The sequence below is a fragment of the Xiphophorus maculatus genome, chromosome 20, assembly GCF_002775205.1.
Source record: "Xiphophorus maculatus strain JP 163 A chromosome 20, X_maculatus-5.0-male, whole genome shotgun sequence".
Taxonomy (NCBI): domain Eukaryota; kingdom Metazoa; phylum Chordata; class Actinopteri; order Cyprinodontiformes; family Poeciliidae; genus Xiphophorus; species Xiphophorus maculatus.
This window is the reverse complement of record NC_036462.1, coordinates 3431692-3447678: the sequence shown is the minus strand read 5'-3', so window position 1 is coordinate 3447678 and position 15987 is coordinate 3431692. Positions and strand designations below refer to the sequence as shown.

Below are 15987 nucleotides of genomic sequence, written 5' to 3'. Positions count from 1 at the left end.
CTCGTTTTCGGGGATAAATCAAGTCCTACTGACCTTCATCTTTCTTCCACACTGTAGATGTTTGCATTGATATTTTTACCAGTTGTATTTTTGGATTCCTGTTTAATTTAGCTTCATTTTGTGCCATGCGACGCCCCACAGCTCCGCCTCTCCTGTCTGTGCTGCTCTGCTTCAGAACCACACGGGGCGGTCTGCAGGAAATCCCCAAATTCCTTTTGAGAAACACAAAGAAAACACACTACGCGTTTTCCTAAACAAATGAACTAAATAAAAAGACTTTTGATTAAAAAGTGAACAGAAAGCAAAATATTCTGTTGATTATTAGATAAAAGTAACTTCTCTAAACTTCAAATTGAAAGTTTGACTTTTTGTGGCACAGTTTCTTCTGAGAGTCTTCAAAACAGGAAAGACAAGAAAACATGTGACTCTAATTTGGAAGAATTATAACATGGTTGCATTTTTGGAAGAAGCGCACCATACCTAGCTTGTCTGCATGTTCAGTCGGAACAAATTCAAATTTGTAACGACTGAAGCTGTGAAAAACAAATTTGGAAGGGTTTAAAATCTCCTGTAGCAAAGCTTAGCGTCAAAACGTCATGGGAACCATTCAATTTAAGACCATTTTTCCAAAAAAACACCCAGAAAGAAAAAAGAGCAGGAAAGGAAAGTTAAAACAGCAACTGAATTATTTAATGCTGATTATTGATTAACTTCAGTTCATTACTCAAATTAGTTTTAAAAGTTTTCTAATAGTGAATTAGATGATTGAATATTTCAGAAAATCCTCCACATTCAGATACAAGAACGTAACTTAGCACAGATTTTCCCAGGAGCCGATAAAAAGATGAAAACTGATTTAATTTGATTCATAAAATAATATTTAAGCACTTGATTATTATCTTATGTGTCCATTTTAAGTCTGGAGGGCCACGTTAAACACTACAGCGGGCCGGATTTGGCCCCTGAGCCTCGAGTTTGATCAAGTTCTAAATAGAGAATCATTAAAAACGGGTATTTTATAAGCATTTAAAGATGATTAATCATCTGAACAAAGTTCGGTTCTGATCTCTCCTGGCCTTGGTTGACTACTTAAAACCTTTCTGGCCTCCGGTCCGGAGTATATGCAGATTCTGGGTCAGGACTACGACCTGGGTTGCTCTGACCTACTTCCATTGACAGCATGAGGCATTCCTGCCAGGATGTTTGTTCTTGGATGACTTTGATTTAGTTTATCTGCTTAGAAACTCTAAAACATCGAAGTCGTTGCACAAAAAGAAAAGCTGGAACTTCAGGATGTTTGTTCAGATCCTCCTGCAGGATTGCAACAGTCCGACCCCATGGGACAAATTCCTGCTGCGTTTCTGCTGAACAAAATGCATGAGAAAACTCAACATGCACACAAATCATCTCCATATTATCGGCCATCTGGAAAACAAATCACGTTTGTATAAAAATGCATCAATCACAGAAATCCATTTCATTCCTTTACATGATGAAGATGACGCATAAACCTTTAAATTTTTTATGTTTCAGCAGTTATTCCAAGGTTTGAAGTGTTTGATTTTGAATCTTCTGCAGGACATTTAAAGAAGATTTTCTGCAGAAGAACTGGAATATGTTTGAAGTCTTGGTTTGGATTCGTTTAGAGAGAAAACAGATGATTACGATTAAGTTTTAATGTTGTTTTGGTTCCAACCAAACTGTAACGACCCACATGAAAAAGTGAGCAGATGTCAAACAGATTGTCTTACACAGCTTGTTGTTTTCTGGACATGGACTTTTTCTACTTTTATGTTATTTATATACATGCAAAGTAAAACATTTAATGTAATTAAATGCAGATTTTGGGTTAATTCCACTTTTGCATTTTAATTTATTTCTCTTCATTTGTAATCTTAGTTTTAGGTTTTTAAAATCTCTGCTTCAGTTTTTTTTATTCTTTGCATTACTATCTCAGTTTCTCCATCAGTCCAACGTTCTGTCAGCACATTTCTGTTCGGTTTTAGTTGTTGTCTCACTGCCTCTAACTGTCATTTTGCTCTTTAGATGGACGCTGGCTAGTTGAAAGGAAAGTAAAGCGCAACAAAAGATGAAAACAACTAAAATCTTTGTTTTAATTTAAAAAAGAATCACCTCCGGCACGTTAGGCATTTAAAATGTGCATTTCTGTCATTGCAAACTTGCAGAACCGGGTCAGGACCTTGAGTTTGGTCACATACAATATTTGTGTTGCCTTTCCCGTATTATTCCACTTATGTGATCCAGAGATGCTGTTCTGGATCATCTGACTCCGGTCTGGTTCTCTAGGTGTTTCTGCTGATAGTTGAAGATGAAAAAGACCAATGAGAAACAATTAGACCCAAAAGAGCTAAACATTAGTTTGAACGTTGCAGGTTTTATCCTGACTTATTTAAACCGGGTCAGATTCTCTGCTGCACAGCAACTCGGACTGGGCGGGATCTCTGAAATGTGGGAAAATCCTGGTAATGTTTTCTGGTTTTGTTTCGAAAGGTTAAATCTGTTGGTTTAAACCAGAAATGTGGCCCGGCACTGCAAACATTTAACTTTTATTGAAATGTTTCCCTTTAATTTCATTGCAATTCAGACTACACCTATTGAGCAACTTTTATAAAAAAGCAAATTTTACTGAACCCAAATCTGCTTTTAATTGACATGTTCAGTTTGCTAAGTATTGCTGGGAATACATAAAATCTTTTCTATTTTCTTTTATCAAACCCAAAAGAATTTGCAAACTATTTGCACACCACTTAACTACAAAAGAAATGATTGAATTAAAATGTCGCATTCTGAATTTGTTGTCTATTAGGTAATGAAAAGGAAATCAATTTTTTTGTAATTTAAAAAAATACATTTTGGGGGCAAGAAAATCTTCATCATCATCATCATCATCATCATCATCATCATCATCATCATCATCATCATCATATTTTTATTCCAGTGAAATAGGTCTGTAATAAAACCTATTTCGCTGGAACAAGAAAGATAAATAAAATTGAAGTTTTTTAAACAGAAAAAAAGAAAATGGAACTCCTTTTTTTAAATTCAGTTAATTTGTTGCATGTAATCAAATTAAGTTTTTCATGCTTAATTTATTTACTTTTGTTTAACATGGCAGTTTAAGAAACTTCAGTTTATACAAGTAAATATATTAATTTGACTACTTGTAATAAAATAACTTTATTTTTCACTTCATGATCATCTTTAATTTTTGAGCTGATCTGGAATCTGTGTTTTTATTTAATGTGTCAAACTCGAGGTTGGGGGGCCAAATCTGGTCCGTCAAGACTCAAAGCATCACATAAACAGATCCTTCAAGATAATTGTTGCTTAAATATTATTTTATAAATCAGTTTTTTCTCTCAATGCTGCCAAATTACATAAAAGTGAAAATAAATTTAATTGGTTTTATCAACATTTTGTGCCTTTTCAGGACATTTTTGATGTTATGACCTAAAATGAAAAAGAGTTTGACCTCTGTGATGCAGAAATGAACTACTGACATTTTTTCCCCCCTTTACATGAATTTTGTGCTGCAGGATGTCGGTGAAGCTGCGGTTCAACTCGCCGTCAGATGGAGGTCTGATCCACAGAAGCCGCTCTTTCACGGGTTTGGGCTCGCTGAGCGGCCGGCCGCGGTGAGTTACCTGAAGCTGACGGCGTCGGGAATGAACACTGATTACCAAATAAGTACATCCTCTGGTGTCAAGGAAAATAGTGACAGCTGTACGGTCAGTTTTTGATGCCTGGCCACAAATATTTCATGACTTTTGGTATGAATGAAGATTTTATTTGTGATGAAACTGAGAGAAGCAATTTTTAGAGATGATTGGATTGAGTTTCTGCAGTAAATCTTCTTTTATAAACAGTCAGTGTCTAAGTATAAATGTAACTTGCAAAAACAAAAATACTCCAAGAAAATGCCATGAGTGGCAACAGGTGGGATGTTTCTGAACATGAATTAAAATAACTTCAATAATTTCCTATTGTATGATTTATCGTTTTTTTTCTCTTTCTACCAAAAACCAGATGATAAAAGTCTTCAGTCTGGTGCTTTTGTCTCAACTAGCCCTTTTTTTTAAAGGACAGTTTTATTTAGAGAGACCTCATCATTGTCGTTTCTGTGACAATAAATCACAAACTCAAGCATAAACTTAACCACTTTGGCTGTTTAAGATGGAAGTCGAAAAACATACAAAGTGTGGAATTTGCATAATGAGTAATGCAGTAAACTGTTTCCTGAATGCCTGTGTGACTGCACAGTGGTGGTGGTGTTACATAATTAAATATGCAAATGCAGATTTTTAAACGAGTTGCTCAAATAGACGAGATCCGTTACAAATTATTTAAATTTCAGAAGACGTGCAAACCGTCCGCCTCAGAGGTTTTATGTTCCAAAATCAGGTGTGAAATGTTTAAAATCCCAGTGCTGTTGGCCACTTCCTGTGTGTTTTTATACTCTACACAAACAGCAACATTCAGTAAAACCTGCTGCGTTTCTTCAGTGGGTCTCCCAGGAACCATCATGTTGAGGCTTTGATGGGAAACAGGAACATGTCACAAAACGCTAGAACTCTTAAACTCATGAGTTTCAGTTTTCCACTGGAAAATCTGCACATTAAATATTTTTTTCATCATGTTGTTCTGGTTCTTAGGTCTTCCTCAATACGTAGCTCTTTCCGCTCCAAAGCCACAACAGGAAGTAAACCTCCCAGAATGCACCTCTCCCCCCGCCGATGGTCGGCCACTACCTGGTCGCAGCCGGAGCAGGTGGACAGGATTTTCCAAGCACTGCGCAGCGGACTCAAGTATGTAGCAACCGACATGTTTCACAGTCTGTTATTATTTAACACCAGAAATACGACCAGCTGTTTAAAATACGCAACTTTGATTGATTTAATTAGACATTAATTTACAGAATATTGTATGTGTTTAAGTGGTTGATTTAATCTCATGACAATAACATTTTAAAGAAAAAATGCTGCAATACCCAGACTGTGGCAGCAGGTGGCGATAGCATCAATCTAGATCATGTGCATGGCTGAAGCTGTTCTGGGCAGCGCTACTATTGGCATTAAATGCACCGAAACAACGAAGGAAAACGCTCTGAAAAGGTCAAATAAACATTTTTAATAGCTGTAGGAGTTGGATTAAATCTAAGTCTGGGGCTAGCCAGAGCGATTCACTAAGTTTTATTATAAATGAGTTTTAATAAAGTACCAAAGCAAATTTTTTCTTTTCTAACAGATTCGTTAATAAGTCATTTTTATGGACCTTTTAGTGAAGAAACTCGATAGTAATCGGTGCGTTTAAAGCAAAAAGGTCATTTGTTCATTTGCCTACTTGTCAATTAACTGGTAAAATGTCTTTGAGCGAGAAACTCAGATCTTTAACAAAACTTAAATGTAATAACTAAATCGTTGACTGACTTTTGTGGCGTCGTAATGTGTACAACTTAGATTTTCACTTGTTTTGTGTGCAGGGAATATTTAGAGGTTCACCAGGCAGAGATGGAGCTCCTGTCGTCACAGCAGAGAGAAACCAAGAGGAACTCCAGACTGGTGAGAAAAACTCAAACCATTTTTTTCTGTATGGTTGGCGACAGTTATGGTGTAAATAATGGATTTTCTTTCCATTTCCAGGCATTTCTATATGATCTGGAAAAGGTACAAATGTTTTCACGTCTTGTTTACCTTCATGGTATTTTGATTTACTGGTAAAGAGGAAGAAAATAAAGATGTGGTATAAACTCTCTGTTTTCACAGGAGATTAAAGCGTTGGAGAGGTACATCCGACGATTAGAGTTTCAAATGAGCAAGGTAAATGATGTTCTTTAAAGGGGACCTATTGTGCTTCCTTCAACAGGTTAGAATACGTTTATACAAAACAGGTTCATTACGTGTTTTGTATAAAATCATTCTTGAATAATGAGATTTTATTCTGTTCAGTTCTATTTTGAGCTGTTTTACTACGTCTTGTCACTTTAAATGAAAATAATCTGCTGCTGGCCCCCCAACTCAACATTTACATTCACATATGAAAATGGCTGCAAACATATGGACAATTATACAACCGTACATCTTTGAAAAGCAGAAGTGGAGCCTCCCGCACAACCAGCAAGAATTCAGCAAGTCGGAACCAGATCCCATTGGGACTGCAAAGGACTTGACTCTTTGAATACAACAAGACTTGTGTTTCCTTTTAAATCATGATGTGCTGGGATTTCAGTTTTACAGTACTCACTACTACTACATAGTAACACTGGATTAACCAATGAGTAATGGTTGATGTCAGATTCTAGATATTTCAAAATAACAAGTGCAATAACAATTTATCATGCTAATTAATAGCATAATAAATTAAATCAAACTTAATCTCTATCTGCCTGATTTATTGATTTTCTCTTTTTTATTTCTTTACCACAAACTGGATGATAAAAGTCTTCAGTTTGGTGTTTTGGTCTCAACTAGCCCTTCTTTGAAAGATCATTTTGTTTAGAGACTTCATAACTTTATTTTTCCTGTTGTTTTATTTATTGGGGATATTTAAAATGGCTTCCAGTTAGTGTTAAATGTTTGCGATAACACATTTCAGCAAAATATGCTATCGTGACAGGCCTAGTAGCTCAGCATTTTAGTGAACGTTGAGCTATTAGTGCTTTCCTGCCGCATGATGACCATTTTGAAAGAATCTTCCTGAAAATCTGCTAAATGTTGTGAAAAGCTGCCCAGATTTTAACAACCTGCCCAAAGTTGTTTTTTCCAACCAAATGTGTTAAAAAGTTATTGGAACCATATTGGTTCCCGCCCAATACGTGTGTTAGAACTCAGCTTGGGTTGCTAGGTGATGGGTGGAACTCCCCGGGGTTGCTAGGTAACAGGTTGGGGTTACTAGGTCAGGGGCAGTGTCTGCTGATTTGTGGCATTAAATTAAGCAGATTTTTGAAATGACTCAGTTTCCAAACACTAAAAAACATTAACTTGTTGCCAAAACAACAAGTTAATGTGTTGATGTTTTTTAAAAGCACTTTAAAGCCACTTATTTAATCAAATAAGCCAGGAAATTTTAAAACACCCAAATGGAAGAATAAAAATGTGCAAAATGTGAATTTTGCTTAATACATCCCCCCTTTAGGTTCTCATATTTTATGTTTTTGTAGCTTTTGAAGATCCATGTGATGGAAAAACTGTGTCTGCTGTTGAACCGTCATGGCTGAGGGGTGATTTCCGTTTGTCTCCGCAGGTGGAGGAGTTGTACGAGACGTACTGCGTTCAGTGGAAGCTGTGCCAGGGAGCGGTGAACATGAAGAGGGCTTTCTCTCTGTCCCCGTCTTCCAGAGCCTCCAGGGAGAGTCTGCTGGAGCTCGGCCGCAGTCACCGGCACAGCCTGCAGGTACTGCTGGGGGTTTGTTCCTGAGCTACGGTAGAACAAACATGTGTTTATAGGAACCAAGTAGTCAGTCAGCAACATAAAAGTCTCACAAGTTTGTGTTGTAGAAAGAAATGCATGCAATGTGTATTTTTTATGCATTTTTTGTGCATTTATTGTTTTTGTTGGTCTAGAAAAACTTTAAATGTTTTGGGGAAGCAGCTAGAATAGGATAAATAATTCCAGGGCTGTTGTAAGTGATTATTTTAGTGATCTGTAGATTATTCTGAAGAGTAATTGAGCAAAGAATCGTCCTGTTAAGTAGCCACTTAACCTAGTAAAAGATAAATTCTAGTAAAAATGTTTTTGTCATTGACGTGTTGTGACTGAGGTACAATTAGACGACTGCAGCATTTCTTTCCGTATATGGAGATTAGTGTTTAACTGCAGTCATTTTTTGTATATAAATGTTCCTGCATGTACATCTGACTGTGTTTGTACGTTAAAACAAAGTGTAGAATGAAGCTGAACATCCTGATTTTCCCTCCTCCTTCCTGCTGCTGCTCCGTTCAGGACATGTCGACCATGGAGGGAGATCTGGAAATCCTCCTGGGAGAGCTGCACATCAAAATGAAGGGTGAGTCCCGGAGCAGATCGCAGTTTATCGGCTTTGCATCGTCTTTCAGTCCTTCGTCCAAACACAAGTTTCCATCTGCAGGACTGATCGGCTTCGCTCGGCTCTGCCCTGGAGACCAGTACGAGGTGAGATTCCCCTTAAAACACTGAACATCTGGATCCCACCGGCTTAAAGGGACGATAATGATCAATAACGTGGGAAGGAGCTGCAGGAATTACATTCCCTCTGATTCAATTTAGACTTAGACTGACTTTATTGTCATTTTGCATGCACAGGGTGTATACAGAACGAAATTTCGTTGCATACAGTTTAGGACAATGTTTTGAGGTTCTAATGTTATGAGGTTACTCTGGAATATGAATATAAAATATAAATGCAGGACTGACAGTAAAATAGAAGTTATTTAGCTCTGTACATGTGCAAGGTATAAAGTGGAGACCAGATTTTGAGTGCAGTCCAGTTAAGAGTTCAGCAGTCTGATGGCAAGTGGGAAAAAGCTGTTTCAGAACCTGGTGGACCTGCACCGGATGCTGCGGAACCTCTTTCCAGAGGGCAGCAGGGAGAACAGTCCATGGTGGGGGTGTGAGGGGTCACTGACGATGTTTCGGCCTCGGGACACGCAGCGCTGGGATGAAATGTCCTGGATGGAGGGAAGGGGGGCCCCGATGATCCTCTCTGCTGTCCGCACCACTCTCCTCACGTTCTTCCAGTCGGAGGCGCTGCAGCCTCCACACCACACAGAGAGGCAGCTGGTCAGAATGCTCTCTATGGTGCTTCTGTAGAACGTCTGGAGGATGGGCGGGGGCCCAACTAATTTAAAATTAGAGCGAAAGTTGGTGAATGTAGAAGAAAGTGAGTCAAAAGTTTCATGTTTTGTGTCAATTTGTTGATGTCAAGTGATTTTTATTCATAAAGAATAATTTAAAAACAGTTGATCAGAGTTTTACAACACAATAAATTGACATCGCACAAAAAAAAAATTCAGGCGGGTTTAAAATAGAGTAGAATAGAAATATAGTTTATTTCTATTAAAGGAAGCCTAATAGACCCGAGTCTGGAAACTCTGGTCTTTTATGAAATCACATAAATGACGTAAAAGTCCGATTAATGCGATATGACTGTTCTGACTGCAAACGCTTTGATTTAGTTCCACGCGTGGAAGTGGCACAAATCAGATTTTTGGTGGGTGAAAAGATTGGAATCGGGTCGATCAGACTGCTGTGAAAAATAATTTGGGTCACGCTGATGTGAATGTAGCTTTACAGCTGAGAGGAAGGACCTGCGATAGGACACAGCATTTCATCAGTGGCTGAGTTTCCATTACAAATGTCTGCAAAACTTTGTCAATATTCCGCTAATGTCAAAAAACAAAATTTCTCAGTTGCGATGTTTCCATTAAATAAGAAACAAAATTAAAAACCTTCTTGACTAAGTCTTAAAAAATACTTATTCAACTATCTTGAACACCATCTTCCTCCTACCACCTCCTGTCGTCTTCTTCTGCGTTTCTGTCAGTAGTAACACATGAGTGTTTTTCAGCATCGGCGTATTTCTATTAAGCAAATTTATATCGCAATTCCAATTAGCTTAATTATAGGAGCTCTCAAACGTTTAACACAGGAGAGTTTCTAACAGCTTAATAGCAACAAAATGTTTTGTTAAGTTTATTTGCTTATGAAACAAAACAAAACCACAAGCTGGAATCTTATTTTACACCTTAAATCGTTATGTTTGCAGTTCTGTGCATTTCTCTGCTTCTGTTTTGGATTAAATCCAATTATAAACACTTTTTATTCCAAACTGACGCGCTCCTGTCGTCACATGACCAGGTGGTGGTGCGTTTGGGACGGCAACGATGGAAAATCAGAGGAAGGATTGAGTCTGATGACTCTCAGTCCTGGGATGAAGAGGAGATGGTCTTCCTCCCCCATGTGTACCATAACTTTGAAATCAAGGTTGGTGTTGAAGGACTGTTCTAATAAATATCAGATACTCAGATCAGATGAAAACTGTTTGTGATTGACTTTAAGTTATGAAGTTGTTTTCTTGTTAAAAAACAAAAAAATTACTTTGTGAAAGGCACATCAAATGTTGCGCCTTTTTGGCCCTTGTGGCTTTCCATACATGAGAAGCAGGCGAGTCAGTGAGGGCGAGCAGAGGAAGAGTTTATCAGAGTTGAGTTTGTATCAGAGCGAATGTTTGTGAGATTTAAAGGCACACTACAGATTATCGTTCGCTCACATCAGTCTCACAGCTCTTTGATTCAGTTTTTGAAAACTGTCGGATTTTAATCACCTCACTAGGAAAATGGCCCCATGCTGTGATGTCATTATTCTAAAAAACGCAACAGGGAATTGAAGAATATGATCCAAACAAAAGATAAATGTATCTATGCTGCATTCCTAGAAACTCAATGTGCACAACAAAATATATTTAAGAGATAAAGTGGATATATGTAGTCTTTAAGTTTGTTTGCTTGGAAGAAAATTAACTGTGAATCCTGTGTGTGCCTGTTTGTAATCCATCCAATCAGGTGATGGAGGCCAAGGGCCTGGGTTGGCTGCTGGTTGGCATGGTAACGTGCGCCAGTGTGGACTTCTTCGTGGCGCAGCCGCAGCTGATGTTGGTGGACATCACAGAGCTGGGAACCATCAAGCTGCAGCTGGAGGTCACCTGGAAGTACGCAAATGCCCGAAACGCAACATGAATTAAAACGCCGCCGAGGTGGAAAGACACTCAATCTGTTCCTGATGTCAGGGGTCGAGGGTCGAGGGTCTAACGGGGTCACGGCGAAGATTCAGGTGGATGGAGTAAAATTTCAAAAGGGCAGCACAGATTCAGGGAAGTGGTGGGAACAGCTGGCTCTTATTGTGGAGTAAAATATGTCAAACTGTTGTCAAAGTGTTTATTATCACCTTATGAGTGTGGCCTGCATCTCATGCAGAAACAGAAACATTCGCTTCATAGCAGAAAGAGAGAACAAAGAAAACCTTTAATAACAGCAGACAGGAGCCTCAGTGTTAAAACTAAACTCAGCCTGTTTTGTAGATTTAGCCAAAGAAATGGGAGTAAACTCCTGCAGGCAATGAAGAACCAAACAATCTTATGTTGTCCAAATGAATTACAGGTCAGTTGAACAGAAAATGAAAAGTACTGGACTGAAAATCAATGAAAACTCATTGAAAACCCTTGAAATGTGACTGAGCACCAGTTGAAAGCAAATCTTCACCCCTGAATTTCGAAAAAAATGCCCACAAAGTGGGCGGAGCCAAACACAGAGGGGCGTCTCCAAATGTGGGGATGAACAGGGATGTGGTTACAAGTATTTTTGTCTAGTTTATGGTGTAAAAATCCTATTGCACATTAAAAAGGACAAAACTAATTTAACCTTTTCAGCAAGATATAGGAGCTTCATTTACGTCAGTTCATTAAAAAGTTATTTCCACCCGCAGATTTTTACTTGTAACAAAAATGTTTCATTATAAGTGAAATAATCTGCCAGTGGAACTAGAACTTTACTTAAACAAACTTTTATCTTGCTAAAAAGTTATTTGTAACTTGTTTTTCAAGTGTACCAAAATATTTTACACTAGAAACTAGACAAAAATACTTGGTCAAATTTAACGTTTTTGACGTTACTCAACAGGTTGTTGCTAGGTAACCAAAGAGTGGGTGAGTTGCTAGGTAACCAAAGAGTGGGTGAGTTGGTAAATTCCACCAACTTAACTGACAGTGAAATTGAGCAGCTAATTGCTAATCCCACCATGTTTTGCCATCTAATGAAGGATTAATTTAGTTTTAATTACTTCTTACACTTTTTATGATAATTGTTTCTTTGTTTTGTATTTGTGTATTGATTGTATTTTGTGTAGTTAAGTCATTTTAACCTTGTTTGTATAGCCTTTGTTTGGTTGTAGCAAGACAAATTGATATTGATCACATGTCTGTTGCGATATCGATCATCGATTATCCAGCCCTACTGTATGTTGAATATTTATGAATGATTTGCACACAGACTCGGTATAATCTGTTTTTGTTTTTGCAGTCCGTTTGACAGCAGTGAGAGGATGAAGCCGCTGTCCGTTAGCAAGCAGTCGGTGTTGAGCAGGAAGGGTTCGGTTTACAGCTGGACGGCACCGAACACGCCTTCATTCACAGAAAAATACTTTATAGTGAGTACAACAACAACAACATGGAAAAATTAAAATATTATATTTATACTGTTAAGAAACCTGTCTTTTTATCAACATAGACGTAATTAGTTTATAATAATTCATGAAGGAAAGTGACATAATTTATTACATCAAGAAATGTCAGCTTCACCAATCAAACTCAACTCAGTGGGCGGGACTAGGGGAATCCCTGACGTCTGATTGGCTGCTTCAAACAGCAACTCAAGACAATTTCCAAGTTTATTTAAAAATTAGCTTTGAAATAAAAACAAATATATTTGAGGCACATGCAATTCTATATTAAATTATTTCTATATTTCCAGTTTTAATAAATTAATTACATATTTAAATAATTATTTCAGAAGCTATTTTTATTGCAATTTGGCACTCTTCACTCTCCATACGCATAAAGTTACTAATTAGTCTGTCATGAACTGTAAATATTTCATATGCTGACTATGGACTAAAGCTGCATGAATAAGAGGAGGCAGATAGTTGTTTTTTTTTAACATGACCAGATCTAAAATATCATTCAGTCAGTTTTCTTTCTCTTGGATCCAAAGTGTTTTTGGTTTTTTATTCATATTGTTGAATCTGGTAGTGAAACAGGTCTGGTGTAACTAATATTTACACAGAGGGAAAACTAAACATTTGCCTCTTGTGGATCAACTTTGTGTGAACGTTAGCTGATTATTTTCAGTCGATGGTCCATGAGCTGCAGGATCAGGAGGGTTCCCTCCCGTCCCTGCTGGCTAGAAGCCGTTCCAGCAGAGGAGGCGTGTCGCTGCTCAGCTACCTGTCCAACCCGTCACACACCTCGGCCACATCGGGCCCTCAGAGTCCCTTCATCCCCAGGTAGGCATCAAGTGCAGAACCATAAGTTTTCTTGAATGTAATAAAGTTTTAAAAGGGAACCTATTATGAAAAATTCACATTTTACACATTTCCATTTGGGTTTTACTTCTTCTAAAAACAGACCAAGTGTTTAAAAAAAAAAACGTTTTGTGGCAATAAGTCAATGTTGATTGGTGGAAATAAGCCCAAAAACCTCCTGATTAAGCCTCGTTCAAAGAGGACAGCTGCGTTACCTAGCAACCCAAGCTGAGCTCCTCCCGTTACCTAGCAACCCCAGCAGAGCTCGGCCGTTACCTAGCAGAGTTCTGCTGGGCTTGCTAGAGTTTTGTGTGATTAAAACAAACTTTTGGTGTAAAATGGTCTTCCAGTCTGACTCGCGCTCACAGCTACCCGTCGACCAGCCTGGCAGGAAGTCAGACTCAGCTTTCCTTTGAAGAGGAAGAGGAGAAGCTCGTCGAGGGGAAGGTGGATGAAGAGGAGTGGGGAGGCGTGTCGGAGACTTCGTCAGCAGAAACGATTAAAACGACGTCTCATCTGGCCTTACCCAGGTGAGAAGGCAAGAGATTCACACTGCAAAATTACAAAATCTTAGTATTTGACTTGTTTCTGGTATAAATATCTGTTAGATTAATTATTTTTACTTTACCGTGGAAATTGTTCCATAAAATAAAATCCTTTAATTGAAATGCATCTTTCCACCATCGCTGTTCTATATCTGCATTTTTTTAAGTCTCCGTTCCTTTTCAGTTGTATTTGCTTTCTCATTTTACAAATCTGTTTGAAATATAAAGTATGCGCTTTGTACATTTTAAAATATTGTACTCAATTATGAAGTTTCAATAAGTTTAACTGTATAAATGTTCACAGTTAAATGATGCTAACGCTGTGGATGTTTGTGCAGGTCCAGCACTCCAGACATCCTGAGGAAGAATCCATCAGGAGAAACCGAGACGCAGCAAGGAGCACAGGTAGGTGGCGCTGCATCGCCTCCAGATCCAGCATGACGGTGTACTGGAGAGGCAGCAAGAGGAGTAAACTTCAGCTTAGAAACTGACATTTTCTAGAAAACCTGGAAATATTGAAAAGTCAAAATTTTGCTAGGAAAATGTTTCTAGAAAGAATATGGAAACTTTTTAGTCTCAAAAGTCAAAAAAATTCAAAAACCGAGATGAAGCTCAGATTTTATTTTTTTGCAGTTTTATCCAGCAAATTTTCAACTTTTCAAATTCATAGATTTTTTAGATTAACCTCAAGAATTTTTAAAACACATTTTCTTCTTCTTTTGTCCCTGCAGGAATCCCCCAGCATCCCAGCTGTCTCTGGAGCTCCGCCCTCTCCGTCGGTCCGACCCGGGCCCAGCGGCGCCCCGCGGCGATCGCAGACCGTTCGGCTGGCGGTCCTGATGGCGGAGCTGGAGAAATCGTTTGGCGGTGAGAGCAACGCTGAAAAGGAGCAGAGAGCTTTGGAGCATCAGATCCAGCACCTGGGAACCATCCTGAAGGTAACAGAACATCAGCACCGAATGATCCGGACCAGAACCGGGCCTGAGGTTCTGTTTCCTCCTGCAGAACGACCTCTCCCTGCTCCGGAGCTCTGCATCAGAGGAAACGCTGGCCGTCGAGGAAGTCCTGGGCAGCTTCGACTTCCTGTCCAACGACTTCAGCGCAGATGACGACACTTCCTGTTTGGGCAGCATGAGGCTAAAAGACAGCGGGTGAGTTTACAGACGGACAACATCTAAAATAACCAACAATTTATCTGACTAGAGCAAAATGAACAGTTTGAGATGAAATGTGTTATTATAGAAAACAAACTTAGTTGGAAGCTTCACATCAAATATATTAGAAATAAAACAGCAAAATCCTTTTAAAATACAAGATTTAATAAAGGTTTTGTAATATTATCTGAAATGAAATGATTTAAGTTGAGAGAGTAAATATAAGTTGATATTAAAGTCAAATCTAGATGCGTTTAAGTTATCGGTGGGAAACTAAAACCTGTCACAATTCATCATTTAACTGCATTTTAAGTTAAAAGAATCTCAATTTCAATTTGCACGATTTTTTTGTTTCTGTCTCTCAACCAAAACTGGATTATAAATGTCTTGATTTTGGTGTTTTGGTCTCAACTTGCCTTCAATTTTATTTACAGAGACTTCATAATTCATTTTATTTGTTTTTCTCTGTTTTATTTTGGATATTTAAAATGTTTTCCAGCTTCAGTGTTAAATGTTCATTAGAAATTACAGTTTGTTGATTTTTGAGAATGTGTTCTTCCATTATTATGCCATTATATTACGTAAAATGATCTCAAAACCATGCGATAAACGATAACCATCGTTTTCTATCACTTCTGGGACGATTTATCGTCCAGCAAAATTAGTCATAATGGGTGTAGAGAAACTCAATTAAATGATCTCAAATTATGTAAACTGAGTCTTCCATTGTTAAATTATAAAAGTTTACACAATTATTCAATTCAGAAATACTTTATTGATCCCAAAGAAAATTAAATCCTGAAAATGTAGATGAATTTACCTCCAGCTGATTCTGAAGCGAATGTTTCTGTTTCCTGTTCCAGCATCAGTTCGTTCCAGCAGAACACCCTGAAGAGTCTGGGCCTCCTGTCTGCAGGCAGCCAATCGGATTCAGAGGACGAGCTGGTCATCGCCCCACTGACTTCTGGGAACTGGGGTCTGGACCAGGCGCTGGAGACGCACCTGGACATCTGCTGCGTCCTGCTGCAGGTACGGGATGCTAACCTTGCTGCGTTAGTCAGATTAAAGATCAAATTAACCACCAGAAAAACGTCAACAATTTGAAAATAAAGATCATCACATATACGGAGGCCTGATTCTGCCAAAACTGGCAATAAATATTGAAATAAATAAATGTTATTAATGCAAAAATTAATTTCCCAATTTATTTGATTACATTT

General features: G+C 38.2%; 1 protein-coding gene across 2 annotated transcripts in view; it reads left to right on the top strand.

Moving 5' to 3' along the window:
• Window positions 1-15987, top strand: part of ripor3 (RIPOR family member 3) — a 36597-nt gene that overhangs the window by 15758 nt on the left and 4852 nt on the right. For both annotated transcript variants that reach the window (XM_023325716.1, XM_023325717.1), the window contains exons 3-19: window positions 3558-3656; window positions 4674-4826; window positions 5501-5579; window positions 5661-5684; window positions 5784-5837; window positions 7261-7410; window positions 7960-8023; window positions 8105-8148; window positions 9853-9978; window positions 10557-10702; window positions 12069-12195; window positions 12896-13050; window positions 13419-13598; window positions 13952-14018; window positions 14345-14551; window positions 14619-14764; window positions 15631-15796. In XM_023325716.1, coding sequence (XP_023181484.1) covers window positions 3559-3656; window positions 4674-4826; window positions 5501-5579; window positions 5661-5684; window positions 5784-5837; window positions 7261-7410; window positions 7960-8023; window positions 8105-8148; window positions 9853-9978; window positions 10557-10702; window positions 12069-12195; window positions 12896-13050; window positions 13419-13598; window positions 13952-14018; window positions 14345-14551; window positions 14619-14764; window positions 15631-15796 — 1986 coding nt within the window. In that variant the 5' untranslated portion in view covers window position 3558. The remainder of the gene's footprint in view (window positions 1-3557; window positions 3657-4673; window positions 4827-5500; window positions 5580-5660; window positions 5685-5783; window positions 5838-7260; window positions 7411-7959; window positions 8024-8104; window positions 8149-9852; window positions 9979-10556; window positions 10703-12068; window positions 12196-12895; window positions 13051-13418; window positions 13599-13951; window positions 14019-14344; window positions 14552-14618; window positions 14765-15630; window positions 15797-15987) is intronic.